This window comes from Antechinus flavipes, chromosome 5 (assembly GCF_016432865.1).
Source record: "Antechinus flavipes isolate AdamAnt ecotype Samford, QLD, Australia chromosome 5, AdamAnt_v2, whole genome shotgun sequence".
Taxonomy (NCBI): Eukaryota; Metazoa; Chordata; class Mammalia; order Dasyuromorphia; family Dasyuridae; genus Antechinus; species Antechinus flavipes.
The window spans coordinates 69,456,146-69,476,736 of NC_067402.1; the positions used below are offsets into that span (position 1 = coordinate 69,456,146).

General features: G+C 32.0%; 1 protein-coding gene across 13 annotated transcripts in view; it reads right to left on the minus strand.

Annotated features, from left to right (window-relative positions):
• The window catches only part of PARD3 (par-3 family cell polarity regulator), a 666,346-nt gene that overhangs the window by 172,197 nt on the left and 473,558 nt on the right, over window positions 1-20,591 (minus strand). For 9 of the 13 annotated variants that reach the window (XM_052000522.1, XM_052000517.1, XM_052000520.1 and 6 more), the window contains one exon: window positions 8,775-8,885. The exons of the other annotated variants lie outside the window; for them this stretch is intronic. In XM_052000522.1, the coding sequence (XP_051856482.1) occupies window positions 8,775-8,885 (111 nt within the window). The remainder of the gene's footprint in view (window positions 1-8,774; window positions 8,886-20,591) is intronic. 13 annotated transcript variants of the gene reach the window in all.

Here is a 20,591-nt window from a genome sequence, read left to right on the forward strand (position 1 = left end):
AAAACAAAATATACCCTATGTAGAAATAAATTTTCCCTCATTAAAAAAAAAAAAAAGACTATTACTTTTTGCATTCAGGATTGAAAAAGGTCTTAGTGGTTTAGTACTTTTTATCAATTCTACTAGACAATAACCCTTTACCATTTACCTTCCAGATTTTTGTCAAGAATTATTGATTTTAGTCTAATTAGATATAATTTCTCCTTACTCCTTTAATTTTCTAATTAGAAAATAGGAATGTTACCTTCTGCCCTGCCTAGAAGATTAAAAAAAAAATCTTAAATCCCAAAGGAAAGTTAAATTTCATGAATTCCATCATGAATGAGAGAACCTCTGATTCTTCTATCGACTTTACATACAATTTTCTTAGTATTTTAAATGTTTACTCACTTGCTAAATAAAAATTTTGTCACAAATGAATTATTAAAAGATTCAAAGTAAGTACTTTGAGATCCATAAAGAGAGCTTCAATATTTTGTACTCTGCTGTCTTTATGACTCTGTATTCATCCAGAAAGAATAAAACACAGAGAGGCAAGAGTTCAACCTTTCAACTCAATAGGGTGTTAATTTGAAGCCTAATTATGCCCACTTATGTGGCAACCCACTTAACTATAGCAGTGCTGATCATTAGCAAAGAAATAACTAACTAACCATAATAGCTGGAGTGATTGAGCATTTGTACCAGGCCCTCACAACATCTCAGTCCTTTGGAAGGACACTTAGATAGCAATTTCCCATTATGAATGAAAATTCTGAATTTGAGACAATGGTGGAGTGTATATGTTGCTGATTTATTAAGCTACAATCAGTAGGTACAATCACTGATTGCTACTATAAGAGAAAGTGTCAGTTGGTTTAAAAATGAGTACACATAGACTGTACATAAGACATGATGTCTATAACACTTGATTTATTAAAAAAAGAAAACCATTTGAATGTACCTATGTAAATTATTATGAAAGAATTATCCTCAAAGGAAGCATGAGCCTCAATAGTCCCCCACAAATTTCTATTACATTTCATTTCCATTTTATTACTGATGGGATCCCAGATTTAGAAATACTTGGGTTCCTAATTACAGAAAGACGATAAACACCAGGACAAATATATATTATATAACACTAATTTCTAAAATAAATTGTTAGTGATAGATATAGATTATAAGGTAATATTTATAAAGTCCCTATCTTTAATCTCTTTTACCATCATCTGGCCATTATTACTAAAAGCGACTACCCATAAGATCCAATAAACATAACAGCCACATCTATTGTGCCTCTTAAAAACCATTGGTTTCCCCTCTAAAGCACTACTAATATAAGAAATTACATTTTTAACTGCTTATCTCATAGTCACCAATGTGTTTTATGCCAAAAGTTATGAAAGCTATCAGCGCTTTCCCCCTCTGTGGCCCACACTTATAATGAAAACATCAGAATCTTAAAAGTGCAGCATAAACAAAGTCACAAAGGTAGCATTCTTATTGCAAAAAGCTAAAGGAATGTGGTTACTAAGCTCAGCTAATGCCCCCTTTAATTTTAGAAATTCATGTTAATGAAGTTTCTTGCTCAAGTAACAATAGCAAACATGAGATTGCAAAAAGAAGGAAGGTTTTGTGGACTTATTTAAATTTAGCAGCAATTCTTTAAAAAGGAATAAAATCACAGAAAAGATAGCTTTTGTTATTTTCTAATATAAATGAACGTATTTATTATAAATGATGGAAAGGGTAATCTAACATATAACCAACAGTTTATGTTTACATAATATACATTTTAATTCTTCATAGGGAAACAAATATTTGGCCCAAGGGAGAAAAATTGTGGGGTTTTCTAATAAAAATACTATGGTCTCTAATGGGAACTCTTTAAAGATATTAAGAGAACATCCCACTGTCCAATCCATACTCCAGCTGATACTTTAATGGCTCCAGATGGTCAGCATTGCAAGATGACACCCTCTCTATTCTTTTATTATGGAACCCCCCCCCCCCACCATTACTCAAAACATCTCTAGAATGCTGGAAAGCCTCATCTTTCTTTAACACTAAGAGGCCTGCTAAGAATTATATATATATATTTCTTAGGTCAAATTCCCACATTAAATTTAATGTCATGATCACTCCCTTTTAGAAAACAAGCCTTACTGATTTAAATAATTTCCACCAGCTAAACCAACCCAACTCTATCATCTACATTACATATCATTTCCTTAACTTACAAATAAGTTGAATTTGGAAGTGACAAAATTTGGAACATTTTATCTAGTTTTTTTTTTAAGTTATTAAAGAATTTATCACTTAAACTTAATTGCCAGAAAATAAACATTCACACATTTCCTCTTTTTTTTTTTAACCAAGTATTTGTCCCTTCCATTATGATAATGAAATTGCCTTGAACCTGCATGGAAAATAATACACAAAATAATGTAATATACTAAATAAAGCAATAAGGTTAATTTCTTTCCTGCTGTCACTAAATTCATGCTAACAGTCTCTCTTCAGCTTGACATCAATTAATGATTTTAATTCCAGACTCTTGTCACAGTGTTCACCACCCTTTCCTCTAATTAAAATGGATGATGCATGATGAAGAGAAAACACAAGACTTCTGTTCTTGTAACATTTCTATTCATTAGGATTTTTGCTTTTACAACAAATGGCTCTTAGCTCTAGAGCCACTAGAAAAAGATGAAAAGAAGTTTATTATGACTATGGGGTATAAGTTCTCAAACCCTTAGGAAGGGTATGAAACATGAAACTACACAGAGATCTAACTCCTCAGAGATGGGGGGAAAAAAAAAAACCCTCAACCAAGAGGGCATTTTAATTGCTGAGTTACATATCAAATAACCTTCCATCCAAAGCTGTGAAACAGCATCATACAGTAGTAAAGACACTTGGTAGGGAAGCCCACAAACAATGAAACTTGATTATGTTCAGTTTTAAATGTATATTTGCTGAACATTCATGTATTAGAAAAAATGCTCCAAGGATGTTCTATATTGGAGAAAGTTATATGGGAAAAGATGATATAAGCATATTAAGCCAATAAGACCAAAATCATATATTTTTTTTTAGATTGAGAAATGCCAGATATGTTAAACAATATCTAGAATTCTACTTCATTAAAAAAAATCTTTTGGAGGAAATTTTTTTTAAGTCATATTATCATCTAGCAGTTTAGCTTTAACAATGAAACTTTTGAATTTTCTTGTATCGACAATTTCTATCAACCTCTAATTCCTGTATTTATAAAATAGTATTTCAGAAAATCATTGAACATTGCTAAAATTTGTGGTAAAGTGAGGTTTAATATAAGTCAACTAAAAGAAATGGTCTTATTCACTGACAACTTTTTGTCAATTTGACTACTCCATACATCCCATCCCTGTGGAATACATATAGAAATATCAGACAACTGAATGTTGGAGCTCAATTAATGATTTCTTTTGACTTTCAACTCCTAAACAAAACAAGGCTGTTATCACTGAGTATGAATTATCAAATTGATGCCTGTGTACAACTTATGAAAAAACAAAAAACAAAACAAAAACCCACGAGCAAATCCTTTCTTGATTCAAGATCTAAACTGAACGTATGTTGATGACACAATCAAATATTTAAATGGAAATTCAGTATCATAGAAACAGTAGGAAAACTTGACAGGAAGTGAAATCAACTAATCAGAAAAATGACCTCTGAAAACATTTTTCCAATCTAAAATATTTATTCTTTATCAAATCTTCTTAACAACTAAGAGCTAGAAGGGATATTAGAGGTTCCTGTAAATGATCCTAGGACACCATGGCATGTAAAATATGAAAATCCAATTGAAATCAGGAGATGGATATTACAGGAAATCAGGAGAGTACAAAATTACATCAATAGTGTAGGAAGAAAATCTAGACATTATAAGTGAGAGATTGGCAAATTTGGGAATTCCCACTATAAAAAAGACAATGTATTCAATTACCATGCAAGTCTCAACTTTTCAAGGTTTACAAGGCAATTCAGACTTAAGTAGTGTGGTTAGAAACAAATCTGTTTGGATTTTGATCTTATTAATAAGAGTCATAATCTGGTATTTACACAATGCTTTTGGTTTTGCAAACCACTTTACATACATTATCTTTGATACAATAATCCTATCAGTGTTATACTTTTATTCTCATTTTACAGATAGGAGAGATTAAGTCACTAGATTAGCACCAGGAGGCTTGTGAGTTGAGCCTAGTTTTTTCTGATTCTAACCCAAGTTTTTAGGTTCACCTCCTCAGAACCATGATAGTTGCAAGCACTCGTTTATCCTGTTAGTGGATATCTTAGTAATTTTTTCAAAGCACACAGAACCTAAATAGACAAGAAAATTATAAAAATGATCACATCTTTTAACCCAGTGAGCCCCTTATAAGAACTATATGCTAAGGAGGTTATTAAAAAGAATAAAGATCTATAAAAACAAAGAAATAGTCAGTGTCAATTTATTCATAATAGTAAAAACAAAACAAGAAAACTCAAAACAACCTGTCTTCAGCAACTGGGAATTGGCTGAATGTGATGTGGGCTCTCAATATAACAGAATATGATTGTACCACTAAAATGATAAATAACAGAAAAAGAAAAGTTAACATAGCAGAATTAGAAAGACACCTTGACTACACACACACACACACACACACACACACACACACACACACAAAAACCAACAAAAGCAAAACTATTAATGTACATATGGAAAAGAGATTTGAAGAGGTCAGAAAAATGAGCTCTTGTACTCTTTTGCTTTCTCTTTGTGTCTTTTTTCTGCTCTATTTTCTTCAATTAAAAAAATTATATATCTGTATATTGCATGGCAGTGGTCTGGATGGCTGTGGGTGGACAGACACACAGAGGGAGAAGCAAAAGAAAGAAACAAGAGGAAAGAGAAATTGAGAGAGATCTATATATGAATTATTTGAATTTTTTTTAGTTTTAAATTTGTATATTCAAATGATCTGAAATCTTATTAATTCTGGAGTTCCCTCTTTTGGTACTGATTATGACACATTCTGTGTGGTTTTTATTCACATCCATTCCAAATTTTGCTTTTAAATCTCCACCTAAATTCTACTCTGGTGCCCCTTTATGTTATGAAAGTGACTGTTCTTGGAGGCCTTCGCAGCAGAGCAGAAGATTTGGCAAGTTCTACCATTCTAGGAAACTCCTAAGTTTGTTCCTAGGAATAGAGAATTTTTGAAGACAGATCTACTAATCATGATGAGATATAAACCAACAGGCTAACCAATAAATGAGGAAAGTTTCTAGGGCCATTGTAACCCAAAACATAGGAGAAAGTAAAAACAAATTAAAATTCTGTAAAAATGATCTTCAAAAATCATAGGAAACTACAATGATGAATCAAGAAAGAGGAGACAGTTCAGTGGCAATCAGTATAAAACAAGAATAACTCATGGCCTGGAAAATGACAGTATATTTTTAGACTTAATTTTCCTTGGTCATTCACAAATAAAGATTACAATTTCCATTTTCAGATACAGCAATATTAATTCAAGTCAATATCATAACAGAGAGATAAGCACATTTAAACCGAGTTTTAAAATATTAGAGAAATTAAAAAATAATAAATACCAATAATATTACTTGGTTCAATAAGTGATAAAGTCCAATAAATTAGTTGGATATCTATCTTAAAAAATCTATGAGAGTTTAGAGAAAATATTCTTGTAAAAATATTATTTAAATACAAAGTCATAGTATAATAATTCTTAAATTATGAGCATAATTGATTTTTTAATGGACCATTCGTTTGTTCTCTGACCCCTAAGGATTTTGATTCTGTGCTTTTTATACATAGATTCATTATGACCAACTGAGTTCCCAGAAGTATTGCATCATTAGAAGTGCCAAACTAGAGATTTCAAACCAAAGAGAGATGAAATGAACCATGTTGCAGGCCAATAAATATTACAGCTAGAACTATAAAATAGAAACCATAGTTGGTTGGAAATATTTTCCTCTGTTCTCTAAAATTATTTCTAAAATAGCAAAATTATATTCAAGCACAGTCTTTATGAAAAGACATAAGGTAAGAAAGAGATCAAAATAGTAAAAAATGGTATAGTTTTTAAAAAGTTCTCTTTTAGTACATAGCATAAGACTGGGGAGTGGACATCCTTCTTTTGACTACTTCTCTTGTGATCAGATTACATTCTCCCTAAATGATATATTTATAACTACAAGTTTGCATATAACAAGACGCATGCTTATATATTCACTGTATAGGTCCTTCTTGTGCTATGAAAAAGGTAATTCTCTTTAGGGTAGCAACTTCTAATTTAAGTCAACAAAATGCTTCTAACTGAAAATTATGAAGGGATCAGCATGTATATGGGCAGCCTATCAGTAAAAATGAAGGAAACAGAAAATGGCTCTGGAATGGATAATTAGAAAGAACCAGCAAAATGAATACAAACTCAAATAAAAAATTCAAGCCATGTATGTATATATGTGTGTATATATATTTCATGTTCTAAGATATTTAAGTATTGCTCATATATATATAAATATATATGTATATATGTATCATATTGTAAGATATTTAAGAGTTCTGTAAACTGTAAGATATGTAAGAGTTCAAATATTTCTGAAGACTGAGACAAGAAAATAATGAATGTAAATAATGTAAAATGTAAAAATAAAATTAATAATATATTCTCCCTCATAGGTTATTTCAATAGGCTGTTAATTATGTTTCTTGTCTCTCCCTTCTTGAAACACTCCTTCATACAACTACAATAGTGACATTCCTAAAATACTATGTCCATGTTACTACTAGGCTTAATATGTTTCAGTTGGTTCCCTATTTCTTCTAGAACAAATGACAAACTCTTCTCTCATTGGCATTTAAAAGTCTTCACAATCTTGTTCCTATTTCTATTACAAACCATTTTAATGATGTTATATTTCATGAATTCTACATTCTGGATTATTTCTTATCTTCCTAGATGGTTCCTCTCTTCCATTATGATTATCTTAGACTTCAACTGTATATATGTGGATATATGAATACATAATATGTATGTGCATTAATACATGTGTATGTTACATTGTTATCTTCATGTTGTGTCCCATTAGAAAGTGAGCTTTGAAATCTGGGTCTCATGGGATGTTTTCTTTTTTGGCATTTCTTTGTATCCCTGGTGCTAGCACAATGTCTGGAATACAGTAAGAATTTAATACATGCTTATTAAATAACTAATGGTTGTCATACAAGTCATTCCATCTTTCCCTGTAAAATGTTTTTGCTTTGTCTCTTGGAATCCTCTTGTAATGATTTCCTACATGAAATCTTTTCTCATGCTCTTTTTACCACCTCACCCTAACTTACAATTTTTGCATTTACTTAACTGTTAGATTGTGAGTTCCTTATAGACAAGGACTAACTTTTACCTCATTTTTTTGTATTCCCAACATTTAACACCATGCCTGGCATATAGTAGGTGTTTAATAAATGTTTATTGATTCACTCAGTTGAATGTAATATTCTTGAAGGTAGGGATTCTACTTTTTTGGGGGAGAAGGGGTAAGGGACTATCACTCAGCGCCTAGCCTACTTTGACAAAGAATAGGTATTTAATAAATGCTTAGTAAATTAAATGTTTATGTTATTCGCCACTACCTGACTCTCACACTCCAGAATAATGAATTTCCAAATATTCTTGTAAAAATGAGTCATGTAGATACTATACTGCTCTTCGGTTTACTCTTGTTTGGCTTTCTTAGAAATCTAGCTCTGATTCAAGCTACCTGAATTTTTCTCTTTAAAATGGATCTATCCTATTCTGAGAGGTATTACAAAGAAGAGTAAAAATAAAAACAGCCTGAAACTTCTGGAAGAAAGGTGGTATTTAATATTTATGCTATTTAATTTCTCCATGCTTCTTTAAAAAGAAGGTTGAAATTATTTCCACCTACATGGAAAAATGCCCAGAATAGAGCTTCTTGTTTCCCCATTACAACCATGGGAAATTTTGGAATCACTACAATTTTTGAACAAGTCTATTTAAAGAAACTTTTAAAAAAATATTTCAATGTCTTTTGTATCATAACTTTAAAGCAATTTAAAACTATATTATAATATTCCTGACTACTAATATTAATAGGAAAAATATCAATCAAGTACAAAATAGTAATAAAGCTAAAACATGAGATGTTGGTAATTAAAAAAAAAAAACAAGAGATTTAAAAGGCAACAAAGGTGGGAATGGTGGAAACGAATGACATGTTATACTTTCTTTATAAATTAACATTTCTAAGTGTAAAACATTTTAAAATATAGCATCTAGCAAAAATTCCTTAAAAAAACACAACCAATCTTAAGTCCTATAAAAAGGTATGTAATAAACGATACTTTTCACTTAAGTAAAGTTTAAAGTGTTTTTATGACTTTTAAAATTATCTATAACTCACAATCTATCTCATTTTTAGATTTGCTCACACAACTACTACTTACTCCTGTAAAAGATCTTAAAGAGAAACCACCAAACTATTTTTGATTCCTCAGATGAATTAAGTATTCCTATCTCTCTGGATGTCCTAATTCTACAAGCATCAGTATTTGAATTATCAGGTAGGAAAGGAATATATGAAATCTGTTCAAAAGTAAATCTCTCGTGTGTGTGTGTGTGTGTGTGTGTGTGTGTGTGTGTTTAAAGAAGAAAACAACAAAGAAACCTCTCTCTAAAGAGGTTTAATCAAATGCTTTAATCTACCTCTCCTGTTCTTGCTTCATTCGTATTCTCTCCTCTTCTGAAGTAAGGGCTTCCTGCATTTTTATTTTACCCGATTTCTCAATCTTGTCATCTTTTCGATGTTTGCCAAACCTGTTAATAACAAAAAATCTAACTTGTCAATTCAACCAAAATGAGTTTTCTTTCTCCTTTCATAAAGATATATGCATTTATTGTAATATGAGCTACCTCTTAAAAGGGAAGATAGAAATGCTCAAAATCTCCTGTGGTGTCATTCAGACTGATATGTCTCATTCAGATTCTCTTCTTTCATTTTTAATGAAGAATCTTCAAAGAGAACCATTTTGGAGTATATATCATTCATAGTCTTTATCATGATTTAAAAAATCAGATCATATTTATTAAATATTCAATTAATTTATATGAGTTTTAAACAGTCCTGCTTATTTGAAGGGGGAAATGAAAGTTAAATTGGCATGGTGAGGGTCTTTTGCCCTCATTTAAGAGCTACAAAAAATAATCCGTAATCATCTATTTAATAATCTCCTCATAAACAACCAGTCTTCTTTATTTCCACAGCCAAGTTTATTGGACACATTCATCACAGTTGAAAAACTGACAAACAAGGCCATGTTTGTAAGGTTGAAAGTACAAAAGATAATTTACATTGCTATAATACTTTGCACTTATTAAATTCAGAGTTTTAAGGCATTCTCATCAAATGCTCCCTGAAATCTGATGAAAAGAGATTGCCAATTATGGCATCTTTGACTTGGAAACTCTACAGAAAAACACAGTTTACTAATGAAGGAAATGACAAGGCACATGACTCAAAATTCATCAGCCTGAACTTTTACAGCCTGGCTTCCTCAAATGAAAATGGCTTTAAAAAAAAAGGTGAGTTTGTGAATCCCAAGAAAGTCTGAAAGACCCTAAATAATCCCTTTCCTTAGTTCTTTTGCTTTTGCTTTTTCCAAGCAAAAACCATATTCAGAATGTTTGCAATATAGACAGACCCTCCAATAATATTGATCTGTAGTCACTGTCAACAGATAATGCTGCAAAAAAAAAAAAAAAAAAAAAGCAAGTTCTTATTTGAGAACAGTTATTTAAACTAAATATATGAAGCATGGTGAGTACTTTATTTAGGAGCCATGGACCTTAGGTTTTCTAGGACTAAGCTTACACTAATCATTAATCTTTGCCAAGGGAAAAAGAGGACTAGAAGGGTATTAAGAATATTTTACAAAAAGGGGCAGAACCAAGGTGGCTAAAAATATGAAAAAAAAAAAAAAAAAAACAACTAACAAAAAGTAACCTTGAAGATGGAATGTCATTCAATCCATATTAACATAAATCTGGTTTTAAATATAGTCTCCATACCAGTGCTAAAGTATGCTGATTATTTGTAATCATTGCATGAATTTACAATATTGCTAAAGAATCATGTTAATAAAAAGTGTTAATAAAAGGGAAATAAATTCTAACCATAAAATAGAGGAAGGAGAATAGAATACTCTACTTTTACAAATACAAATACTTTCTCAATTTAGGACTTGGCTTCATACTTTACATAAAATACTGAAGCCATCTTCTCTATTACTCCTTCCACAATCTGACTTCATCCCTTATTATTTCCATCTTTACTTCTATTTTTGACAAAGTTGTTGTAAAGTTGTTTCTCAATTGTATCTGACTCTTAGTGACCTCTTATGGGATTTTGTTGACAAAAGGAATGGTTTGCTATTTCCTGAAATACTGAGAAAACTGAGGAAAAGAAAGGATAAAGTGATTTGGGTAATACAAGATAATACAGCTAGCAAGGGTCAAAGGCTGGTTTTATATCCATGAAGATGTCTTCCTGATTCTAGGTCTACTGTTTTAACCAATGCACCACCTAGCTGCTGTGATTGAGGAAACTTCTTCACATGTTTTTATGCCATTCCCTTCATTTCATTTTATCTCCAGTAAATTAAATGCCTTATCTATTTCTGTGTCTTTGTTTCGTTTAGTTTCTGTACCTTATTCAATCTCTCCTTATCAACAATGTGGCTTCCACCACCCTAAAAAAGCTTTCCTAGATCCTACTATCTCTATTGGTGATCATCCTTTATCACACTCTTCTTTCTAAAACAAATCAAGAAGACCATTTACTTTGCCCTCATTCTTTTCTTCCAAGCCCTGGCAATATGGTTTTTGATCAAATCACTCAATTAAAATTATTCTCTTTTAATTTTATTTTTATTTATTTTTTCCTCTACTACATGTAAAATTTTTTAACATTTGGTGTTCTTATTAATTCTGAAATACAAATTTCTCACTGCTTCTCTCCCCTCCCCTCTTACTGAGAAAGCAAACAATTGGATATAGGTTATACATATACAGTCATGAAAAATACATTTCCATATTAGTTATATTATAAAAGAAAACACAAGTAAAAAAAAATTACCAAAAAAATATATTTTTAAAGTATGCTTTAATCTGCATTCATACTCCATCAGTTCTTTCTCTGGAGGCAGTTAGCATTTTTCATCATAAGTCCTTTGAAACTGTCTTGGATCACTGTATTGTTGAGAATAGCTAAATCATTCACAGTTGATCATCATAAATAATGCCTTTTACTGTGTACAATGTTCTTCTCCTGGTTCTACTCATTTCACTTTGCATCACTTTATGTAAACTTTTCATGGTTTTTGTGAGGCCATTCTATTGTCCCTTTCTTATAACATAATAGTATTCTATCACAATCACATACAACTCGTTCAGCCATTCCCCTTTGATAGGTATCCCCTCAATTTTTAATCCTTTTACACTACCAGAAGAGCTGTTCTATTTTTCTACATATAAGTCCTTTACATTTTTTTGAAATCTCTTTAGGATTTGGATGTTGTAGTAGTAGTAGTAGTAGTAGTAGTAGTAGTAGTAGTAGTAGTAGTACCAGTACCTAGATAAAAGTTACAGTAGTTTTATAGCTCTTTATGGTTCTAAATTGCTCTACAGAATGGCTCAATCTGTTGACGATTCTACCAACAGTATTAGTGTTGGTTTTTCCACATCCCCTCCAACATGTCTCATTTTCCTTTATCATATTAGTCATATAATACTGTCATATTAGTGAAGGATGGTACCTCAGAGCTGTTTTAATTTGCATTTTTTTAATCAATCGTGATGTTGAGCTTGTTTTTCATATGACTACAGATAGCTTTGATTACTTTCTTTGAAAACTGCCTGTTCATATCCTTTAACCACATTTCATTTGGGGAATGGCTCTTATTTTTTATTAGTTTCATTCGGTCCTCTATATATTTAACAAATTAAGCTTTTATCAGAGAAACTTGTCATATTTTTTGAGTTATACTTATTTACTATATTCCCCTCCATCTTATTTCTCCTCTATTTCTTTCTCTCCTTTCACCCTGTCCATTCCAAGATTTTGTTTCCAACTATCACCTCTCCCAATTAACCTTCTCTTCTATCAACCCCTTATTTTTGTCCTCTCCAATTTTCCTATTGAGTAACAAAGATTCATATACACTAAAGTGTATATGAGTGTATACTGATATACAGTGTATAAGTCTGTACTTATGTACAGTAAGTACATACTTACTGAGTATATAAGTATACTGAGTGTCTAAGTTACTCCCTCTTTGAGCCACCTCCAATCACAGTAAGAATCTTATATGTCTCTACCTCATCTTCACTCCACTGTAAAAACTGTTTCCCAACTCTTTTATGTGAGAAAATTTATCCCATTCGATCTCTTCCTTTCCAATTCAATCAATGTATTCCTCTTTAACAGCCCTTTTTTTATCTATTTTAGACAATCATCCCATCATATGCAATATACAGTCATGCCCTCTATGTAAACTTCTTCTAAATTTCCTAATATTGTGAAAATTCTTAAGAGTTAAAAAGCATCATCTTCCTATATAGGAATATAAGCAGTTTAATCTTATTGAATCCCTTCTGATTTCTCTTTCTTCATTCTTATACTTCTTTTGAATCTTCTATTTGTAAGTTAAACTTTTTATTCACCTCTGGTCTTTTCATTAAGAATATTTGTAAGTTCTCTATTTTTTTGAATATACATTTTTCCTCCTTAAAGGATTATTCTGAGTTTTGCAGGGGAGGTCATTTTTGATTGTAATTCTAGCTCCTTTACCATTCCTCTAGAATTTAATTATCATATTTCTGAAGGGTTTTTTTTTTTTTTTTGGAATCTATAGATTTTTAGAATTTCTATCTTGATAGCAGTTCTATTTGATAATTCTTGAAAGATTATATCAGGATACTTTTTTTTTTTCATCACAGCTTTCACGGAGTTCAATAATTCTTAAGTCAACTCTCTTCAATCTATTTTCTAGGTCAACTCTTTTTTCAAAATGTTATTTTACTTTTTAAAAAAAAATTATATAATTTTATTTTATTGTTGTCTCATGGAGACATTAGCTACTACTTATCCAATTTTAATGTTTAAAGAATTATTTTCTTCATTGAGCTTTTATACATTCCTCCTCTCACTGGATTTTTGTATCTCATTTGCCATTTGGCCTATTCCATTTTTAAAGTTATTTTCTTTAGAGAGAGAAAGAGAGAGAGAGAGAGAGAGAGAGAGTGTGTGTGTGTGTGTCCTTTACCAATCTATTAACTCTTTTTTTTCATGATTTTCTTGCATCACCATAACTTTTTTTTTTCATTTTTCCCTCTCTGTTTCTCATTTAATTTTAAAAATCCTTTTCAAGTTCTTTCAGAACTTCTTTGTTGGACATGAGACCAATCATGCTTTTCTTTGAGGCTTTGGATGTAGCAGTTTTGACTTTACTGTCTTCCAAATTTGCATTTTGATCTTCCCCATCACCATAGTCGATGATCAGGATTTTTTGTTGTTGTTATTTGCTTGTTTTTATAGCCTATTTCTTGACTTTTACTTTTATGTTAAATTTAGTTCTGCTCCCAGGATGAGAATGAGCCCTTTCCCAAACTTCAGAACTTTTGTGTAGCTGTTTTCTGAGAGTCTGTAAGCTTTCTGTTCTTCAGAAGTGGTATGATCCAAAGAGAGATGTTTTTACTATTCTCCTTGGCTGTGCTCTCATCTATGAGAAATAATGAGCACTCTTCTCTGCCTTAAAAGTGTGACCACGGTTCCCATGCCTGATATGGCCACAAGCTCTGCTTTGTTAATGCTTCACATTGCTCTGAGACTGTTATCCAAATCTGAGTATAAACAATACAACAGAGTTCTTTTGGCCCATTGTCCAACGCCCTTACCAGCTATAGACTGATCTGAAAGCAACCACTGCAAAGCCTGCTGCTAATTTCCTGGAGGTCAGCCTGAGCTGGAATGTGTTGAACTCTGACTGATTCCAGAGACTTCTGCTGCCAATCTTCTAAAATATTTTGGGCTAGCAATTTGTCTTTCTGTCACCCACTGTTTTGTTGATTCTGCCACTCATAATTTATTTTGAGGCATTATTTAAAGTTGAGAGAGCTCAGGTGAGCTTTTCTCTGTAATATTGACTCTATCCTCAAAATTACTCTATCTAAAGGCAACATGATATCTTACATGACAAATCTAATGATATTTTCTCAATCTGCATCTACCTTGACCTTTTTTGATAGTAATTGACAATTGACTACCATGTCTTAGATATTTTCTCTACTCTTGTTTTGGAGAAACTGCTTTCTCTTGGTTGTCCTTTGGCCTGTTTAACTCCTCCTTTCCAGTCTTATTTGTAGACTTATCATATACATCATCATGCTAACTTTCTGTTTATACTGAAGCTATATCTTTGTTCCTCTTTTCTGTTCCTTTTGGAATTGCTTTTGTTCAATTAAACAAACTTCATAAATTCAATTATTGTCTCTATGGAGATGTCTTCTGAACATAGATAAATATGAATGTTTGTGTGTGTGTGTATGTGTGTATGTGTCTTCAGCCTTATTCTCTATTCTGAATTCCAGCCATATGTCACACCCTATTAAACATTTAAGTTTTATGTTCTATGGGCATTTTAAACTCAACATATCTAAAAGTGAACTCTGTTTTTGAACTGAGAAGTGTATGATACTGGAAAGATATTTGGTTATATGGGACAGGATGAAGCTCAATAATAAGCCTGAATCCATAGATCCAGGAGTCCATTGCAAATTGGACCCAGGGGAGCAGATGGGTTTGCCAAAAAGAAAATTTAGGAGAAGAAAAATGAATTTAGAACAAAGGAAAATCCTCAGCTCCTAAATATTTTCAACTCAATATTCAATCAATCATGTGTCAAATCTTGTCATTTTTACAATAGGACATCTTTTCCATTCATAATCTTTTTGTTCCCATATACCTATCCTCCTAATTCATCACTAATAATCAGCCCTAATAATCATTTGGTGGGGCAATTCAAATAACCTCCTATTTTTCCTCCTTGCATCTAGTTTCTTTCCATTCCAATCTCCATGAGGCCATCAAAATGAGTTTCCTAAAGAGCAGGTATAATCGTAATAGTAACTACCTCTCTACTAGATAAAATCCAGTGGCTCTCTATTACCACTAGGATCAATCAATAAGCAAGCATTTATTAGATCTTAAAATAGGCTAGGTACATGAGAGATATAAAAAAGTAAAAAATTAGGAGTTCACATTCTAATGGTGGAAGATTATTTATATAAATGGTTGATTGCTGTTCTTTGTTCTCAAAGAGCACCAAAATGTCATCACTATATTAGAGTCTAGTTGCAGTGTGTCCATCTGTGGCTGCTGAGACCAACAAGAGCTTGGAATGCTCTGCCTCAAGTTGGACACAAAGAGTCCACATAAATATTTGGGGTAAACTCTCTAACTTTGAATATAAATATAGAACAGAGAGATGGTAACATTAGATGAGAAGATACTAGAAGCTGTGGAAGTTGGCTAATACCTCCTACACCAGTTAATACTTGAGCTAAATTTTAAATCTCTTTTTTTTCACATAAAGCTGTTCACAGCTCAGGCTCTTCCTTCCTTTCCAATCTATTTCCACATTACTATCTTCCACTGTTTAATCATATTTTCTCCTTCTCACACATATGATTGTCCTCCCTCTACATGTTTACACTAGCAGTCCACCATACCTGGAAATCATTTGAACCACTAGAAATCTCTTTTTTTTCTTTCAGGAATCAGGAAGCCTTTCCTGGTGCTCATATTAGTCCTTTTCTCTTAGAGGTTAGTTTATATTTTAATTGTTGGTATATTATATAAAATATATATAAAAAGATAGCAATGATAACAGGGCATTTAGATGATGCTGTGGAATTAGCACCAAGCCATGAATCAGAATAACATGAGTTCACCTCTGTCCTCAGACATTTACCAACCAGGCTAAGTCTTTTAACTCTTTTTGCCTCAGTTTGCTCATATAAACAAATGAGCTGAAGAAGGAAAGGCAACCTCCTTCATCTTTGCCAAAAGGAAAAAAAAAAAAAAAAGCCAAACAAACAAAAAAAAGCACTGGCTCCATAGGGTCACAAAGCATTGAACATGACTGAAATGACTGAATAACAGACGTATTCATCCATGGGGAGGGAGCAGGATCTGAAGCCAGAAAGACTCATATTCAAGTCCCATTTCTGAAATCTGCTATTTGAGACTCTTCACAAATCACAACTTCCCAATATCAAAGCTTCTCAAACTGTGGGTCACAAAAATTTTGGCAATATTGAATGATATTAAATATGTTGCCAAGATTTAATTCTTTATGTAAAAATAAACAAGTAATCCATTAATTAGAATGCAAATGTACTTTCATCTTTAATAAATGGTAAACTGCATGTATACCAAAGAATTGTTTTAAAATATATTTCTTTATGATGCATTATCAGAAGCTTGATTTTTACATACCTATATTCTTGTAGTCATATAAAAATTTATACAGTGAAAAAGGGTCATGATTGGAAAAAGTATAAAAAGTCCTACACTGGGCAGTTTTCTGGGCAACTTTTTCTGTTGGAAAGAAAGTGACCTGTATTATTGCTGAGGAAGTTCCTCATATAAGCATTCCTTCCACTAATGAAATCAAAGATACAATCCTTTTTTTTTATGTTTTATATTTAACTAAACTGAGTGTCTCAAAAGTCTTGGAGCAGTTTTAAGCTTTATTACTATAAAATCAAAAGTGAATCATTGTTTGCCCTCAAGAAACTTATATTTTAATGGATCAGGCAGGGTGTCCCAAAAAGTCTTAGTACAGTTTCAAGCAGATGAAGTTTAGAACCTAAAACTGCACTAAGATTTTTTGGGGACATAATGTAAGTGTATATATTGTCTCCTTCATTAAAGTGTAAGCTTCATGAGACTGAATACTATTTCACTTTTGTTTCTGTAGCACTGAAACAGTCCATTGTCTGGAATTTAGAAGACATTTAATATATATTTACTGATACGATTGAAGTACTTTTTATATATACTACAATCAGAACAACTCATTGTTAAAGTCTGAGTAAAGTAAAATTACTGTAGAATTGCTCATTATTTAAGTCGTGTAAATGCATCATATGTGTGTATATATAGCACACATACATATTTATATTTAGACACACATCTTTGCAACATAGCACAAGCAGGTAAAAAGCTGACCACTGAGAACATTTGAGTGCAATATATACCTTTGACACACAATAACTATGTGACCCTGGGCAAGTCACTGATACTCTCCTTGTTTTAGACAACTTTCTAGGGCTATGACTTGCAGAATAATTATTGACCTACGTTGGAAGAGGCCAGTTCTTCATTAAGATTTTCAGACTCTGGACTTTCTTCCAGATATAACTCGAAGACTCATCAAGTGAATACCTTACACATGGCCACATATCAAGTACGTGTCAGATAGGATTTGAACCCAGGTTCTCCTGATTCAGGTCAGCCCTTTAATTTACCATATTATACTTAATCTCAACTTTCCACCTTATATTATTTTACTTATCATTGTATATGGATAATTAAATATAAACTGCTTGAGGTCATGTTCTCTTTCTTTTTATGCCATAGTAGGTATGATGTTTATTGAACTTATACAAACTGGGGATTCAATCATTATATCATTTCTTAAGCCCATGTGCAATAATAGTATTAGAATTAGAATGTGTGGATTTTATGATATTGGGAAGAACTGGGTAACAGTGTGCTTTCTAGGCACAGGAATACAGTTTTGCAAATACATGGGAGTAGGAGAGAGGATATTAGATTCAATGAGCAGCAAGTTGTTCAGCTTGATGCTAAAATTAATTTTAATAAAATGCAAGTAATTTCTATAGCCTTACTTTCAAAAGAAATATATCACAATAGAAAAATTCCTCCAAACAACTCATTGGCATTAATGGTTCAATCTGATGGATTTTGCTACATTAGCAACACTTTGCTCTTTTTCCTATTCTTTTGTTAAGGAACTTTTATCGTCTCAAACTGAAATGTTAAAAATATTACTATCATAAAAATATCATGTATTTGCATCTGAAACTCTAACTTTGAAATTTTGTTATATAAAATGAGTTAGACTCCCACAATTTTACAAAGTTCAAAGCTCTATCAAATTTATTTACAGTGAGTCATTTGTATTGGCAACCATTTCAAAAATGCCATTTCTTCCTTTTATAAATTTTCTCTAGCTGACAGTATGTCATCATATTCTTTTCAGGAAATATTGGTCTTTCCCCAAGGATAAATTGATAAAATTCTGTATAATTAAATACCCTGTTTGTGCCTAGGTAACCAAAAAGAAACTAAGTTCTCTTCTTATGAATAAATCTAGACATTTCAGGCCTTAAATTTGGATTTTCTATCAACAAGTTACATATCTGAGGTCAAAGAATAGTCTTGTGCTAAAATAACAAGATTATTTCAGTCATGCTAATCTGGTAACAAAATACATTATGTTTAATGTTCAATCTTTTTAATTGTGTCCAAGTCTTTGTGACCCCATTTGGAGTTTTCTTAGCAAATATATTAGAGTAGTTTGCCATTTCCTTCTCCAGCTCATTTTACAGATGAGGAAACTGAGGCAAACGAGTTTAGTGACTTGCCCAGGGTCACATAGTTAGAATCTGAGGCCGGATTTGAACTCAGGAAGATGAAACTTTTTCACTCCAGACTTGACACTCTCTACACTATGACACTACCAACCAGCCCAAAATGCCATGTACTAATCTGTAAATACAGTATTTTATTTTGTTTTTATAAAAAGCGAGTCATAAATTTAGGAAATGAGGAATGATACAATAATGAAGTTCAATTCCATCATCACATCTTTTATAGTGATTTTAGAACAGAAATATTAATTGGCATTTTAAATTGCACTTAAGTCACCAGATAATTTCACAAGCCTATTAAGGTCTAACCTTGGTGATCCATTACCGAACTGGAATTACATATTCCATCCAATTTAAAGAAAAGAAATAAGTTTGAGCTGAAGATTAATTTATGCATAAGACAGGCAAAATGTCTGCATGTGAGCAGGCAGGCATTCCTTTTGCAACTTGCTTTAGATAAGTAAATCCTGTGATTTCATCAAGGCATTCTTTAAGAGTATAGCATATGGCTTGATAATTGGAGCACAAACAGATAACTCAGCTATAATTTTTTATGACAGTGAAATAAGGGCTATAAGTGAAAAATATTCCATCTTTCCTGGAGAGTGAGAAAGTGAAGGAAGAAAGCAACTCAAGTCCTGTTCACTCTAATTGCTAAGATACTCCAGGGGTACTACTTAATTTATAACTGCTTAATTTTCCCCGCCTCTGCAACAGGGGTCAAAGAAAGTTTCAGCTATAAGTGAACTTTCAAAGTCAGATTCATATTTCTAAGCCCTATATAACCCACAAAGACAATTATTTAATGTCAAGATACTTAAAAATTTGGAAAAGATCAATTATGTTTCTTTTATTATCTTCAAAAAGCCATAGCTGCTTTCAGGCAGATCACCTTTCTCGGGAACTGCACATCTGAAGGCATGTTCCTCCTACTGGCATGTTCAAGGGACCAGCCACTACTACCAGAGAGATAGAGGTTTGTGGAGTGACGCCCCCACTTTTGAACTCTGACCTTCAAATAGAGGAAGCTCATCAATTATGGGTGATGAAAGAAAGTGAATTGTTCATGGCCATATCTTCTCCCCTTCTGGGAATCTTCTGTTGCCCAAATCTTTCTACAGTAAGATGAATTTATAAAAAGAATGATTCTGTTGAATTGGGGGGAAAAGCATTTTTTTAAAAGTGAGAAAATGGGAAGAAATGGTCCTTCAATGGTTGTAGGTACATAGAGCAAACATGAGAAGAACTGTTACATTTTTTCTTATCTGTTCAGAATAAATGTAATCTTAACAGGAATGTTAAGTTTTCCCCTCCTACATGGATAGGGACATATCAATTTCTTCATGCAACTAAAGTAATTTCAATGTAATCTGCTAAATGGGTTTTACTATGATGCGTTACTGATGAGATCATTGCCGTCTGCCAAATCAGCCACATATTTCATTAGAATAAAGAGCCATGGAAGAAACATACATTAGTTGATTAATGAAGAAAAAAATGGATAAAGACAAAAATTCTGTACAATTGTGCACTATAATTTCAAAAGGGCTATGATTTAAAATCAACAAATGTGAAAGTGTGACTGTATTTACCTAATGATGATTTAGATTTTAAGATTAGAAGAATAACCCTTCAAGATTTGCAATACTTCTAACATGAAAAAATGCTATTGAAATGCTTTAATACTTCAGATATGATATTTTCAGTTACAAAAATTAGAGAACTTTAGAAAATTATGCTGAATGACAACATAGCATCCTATTACAAATAAAAATCAAAATATAA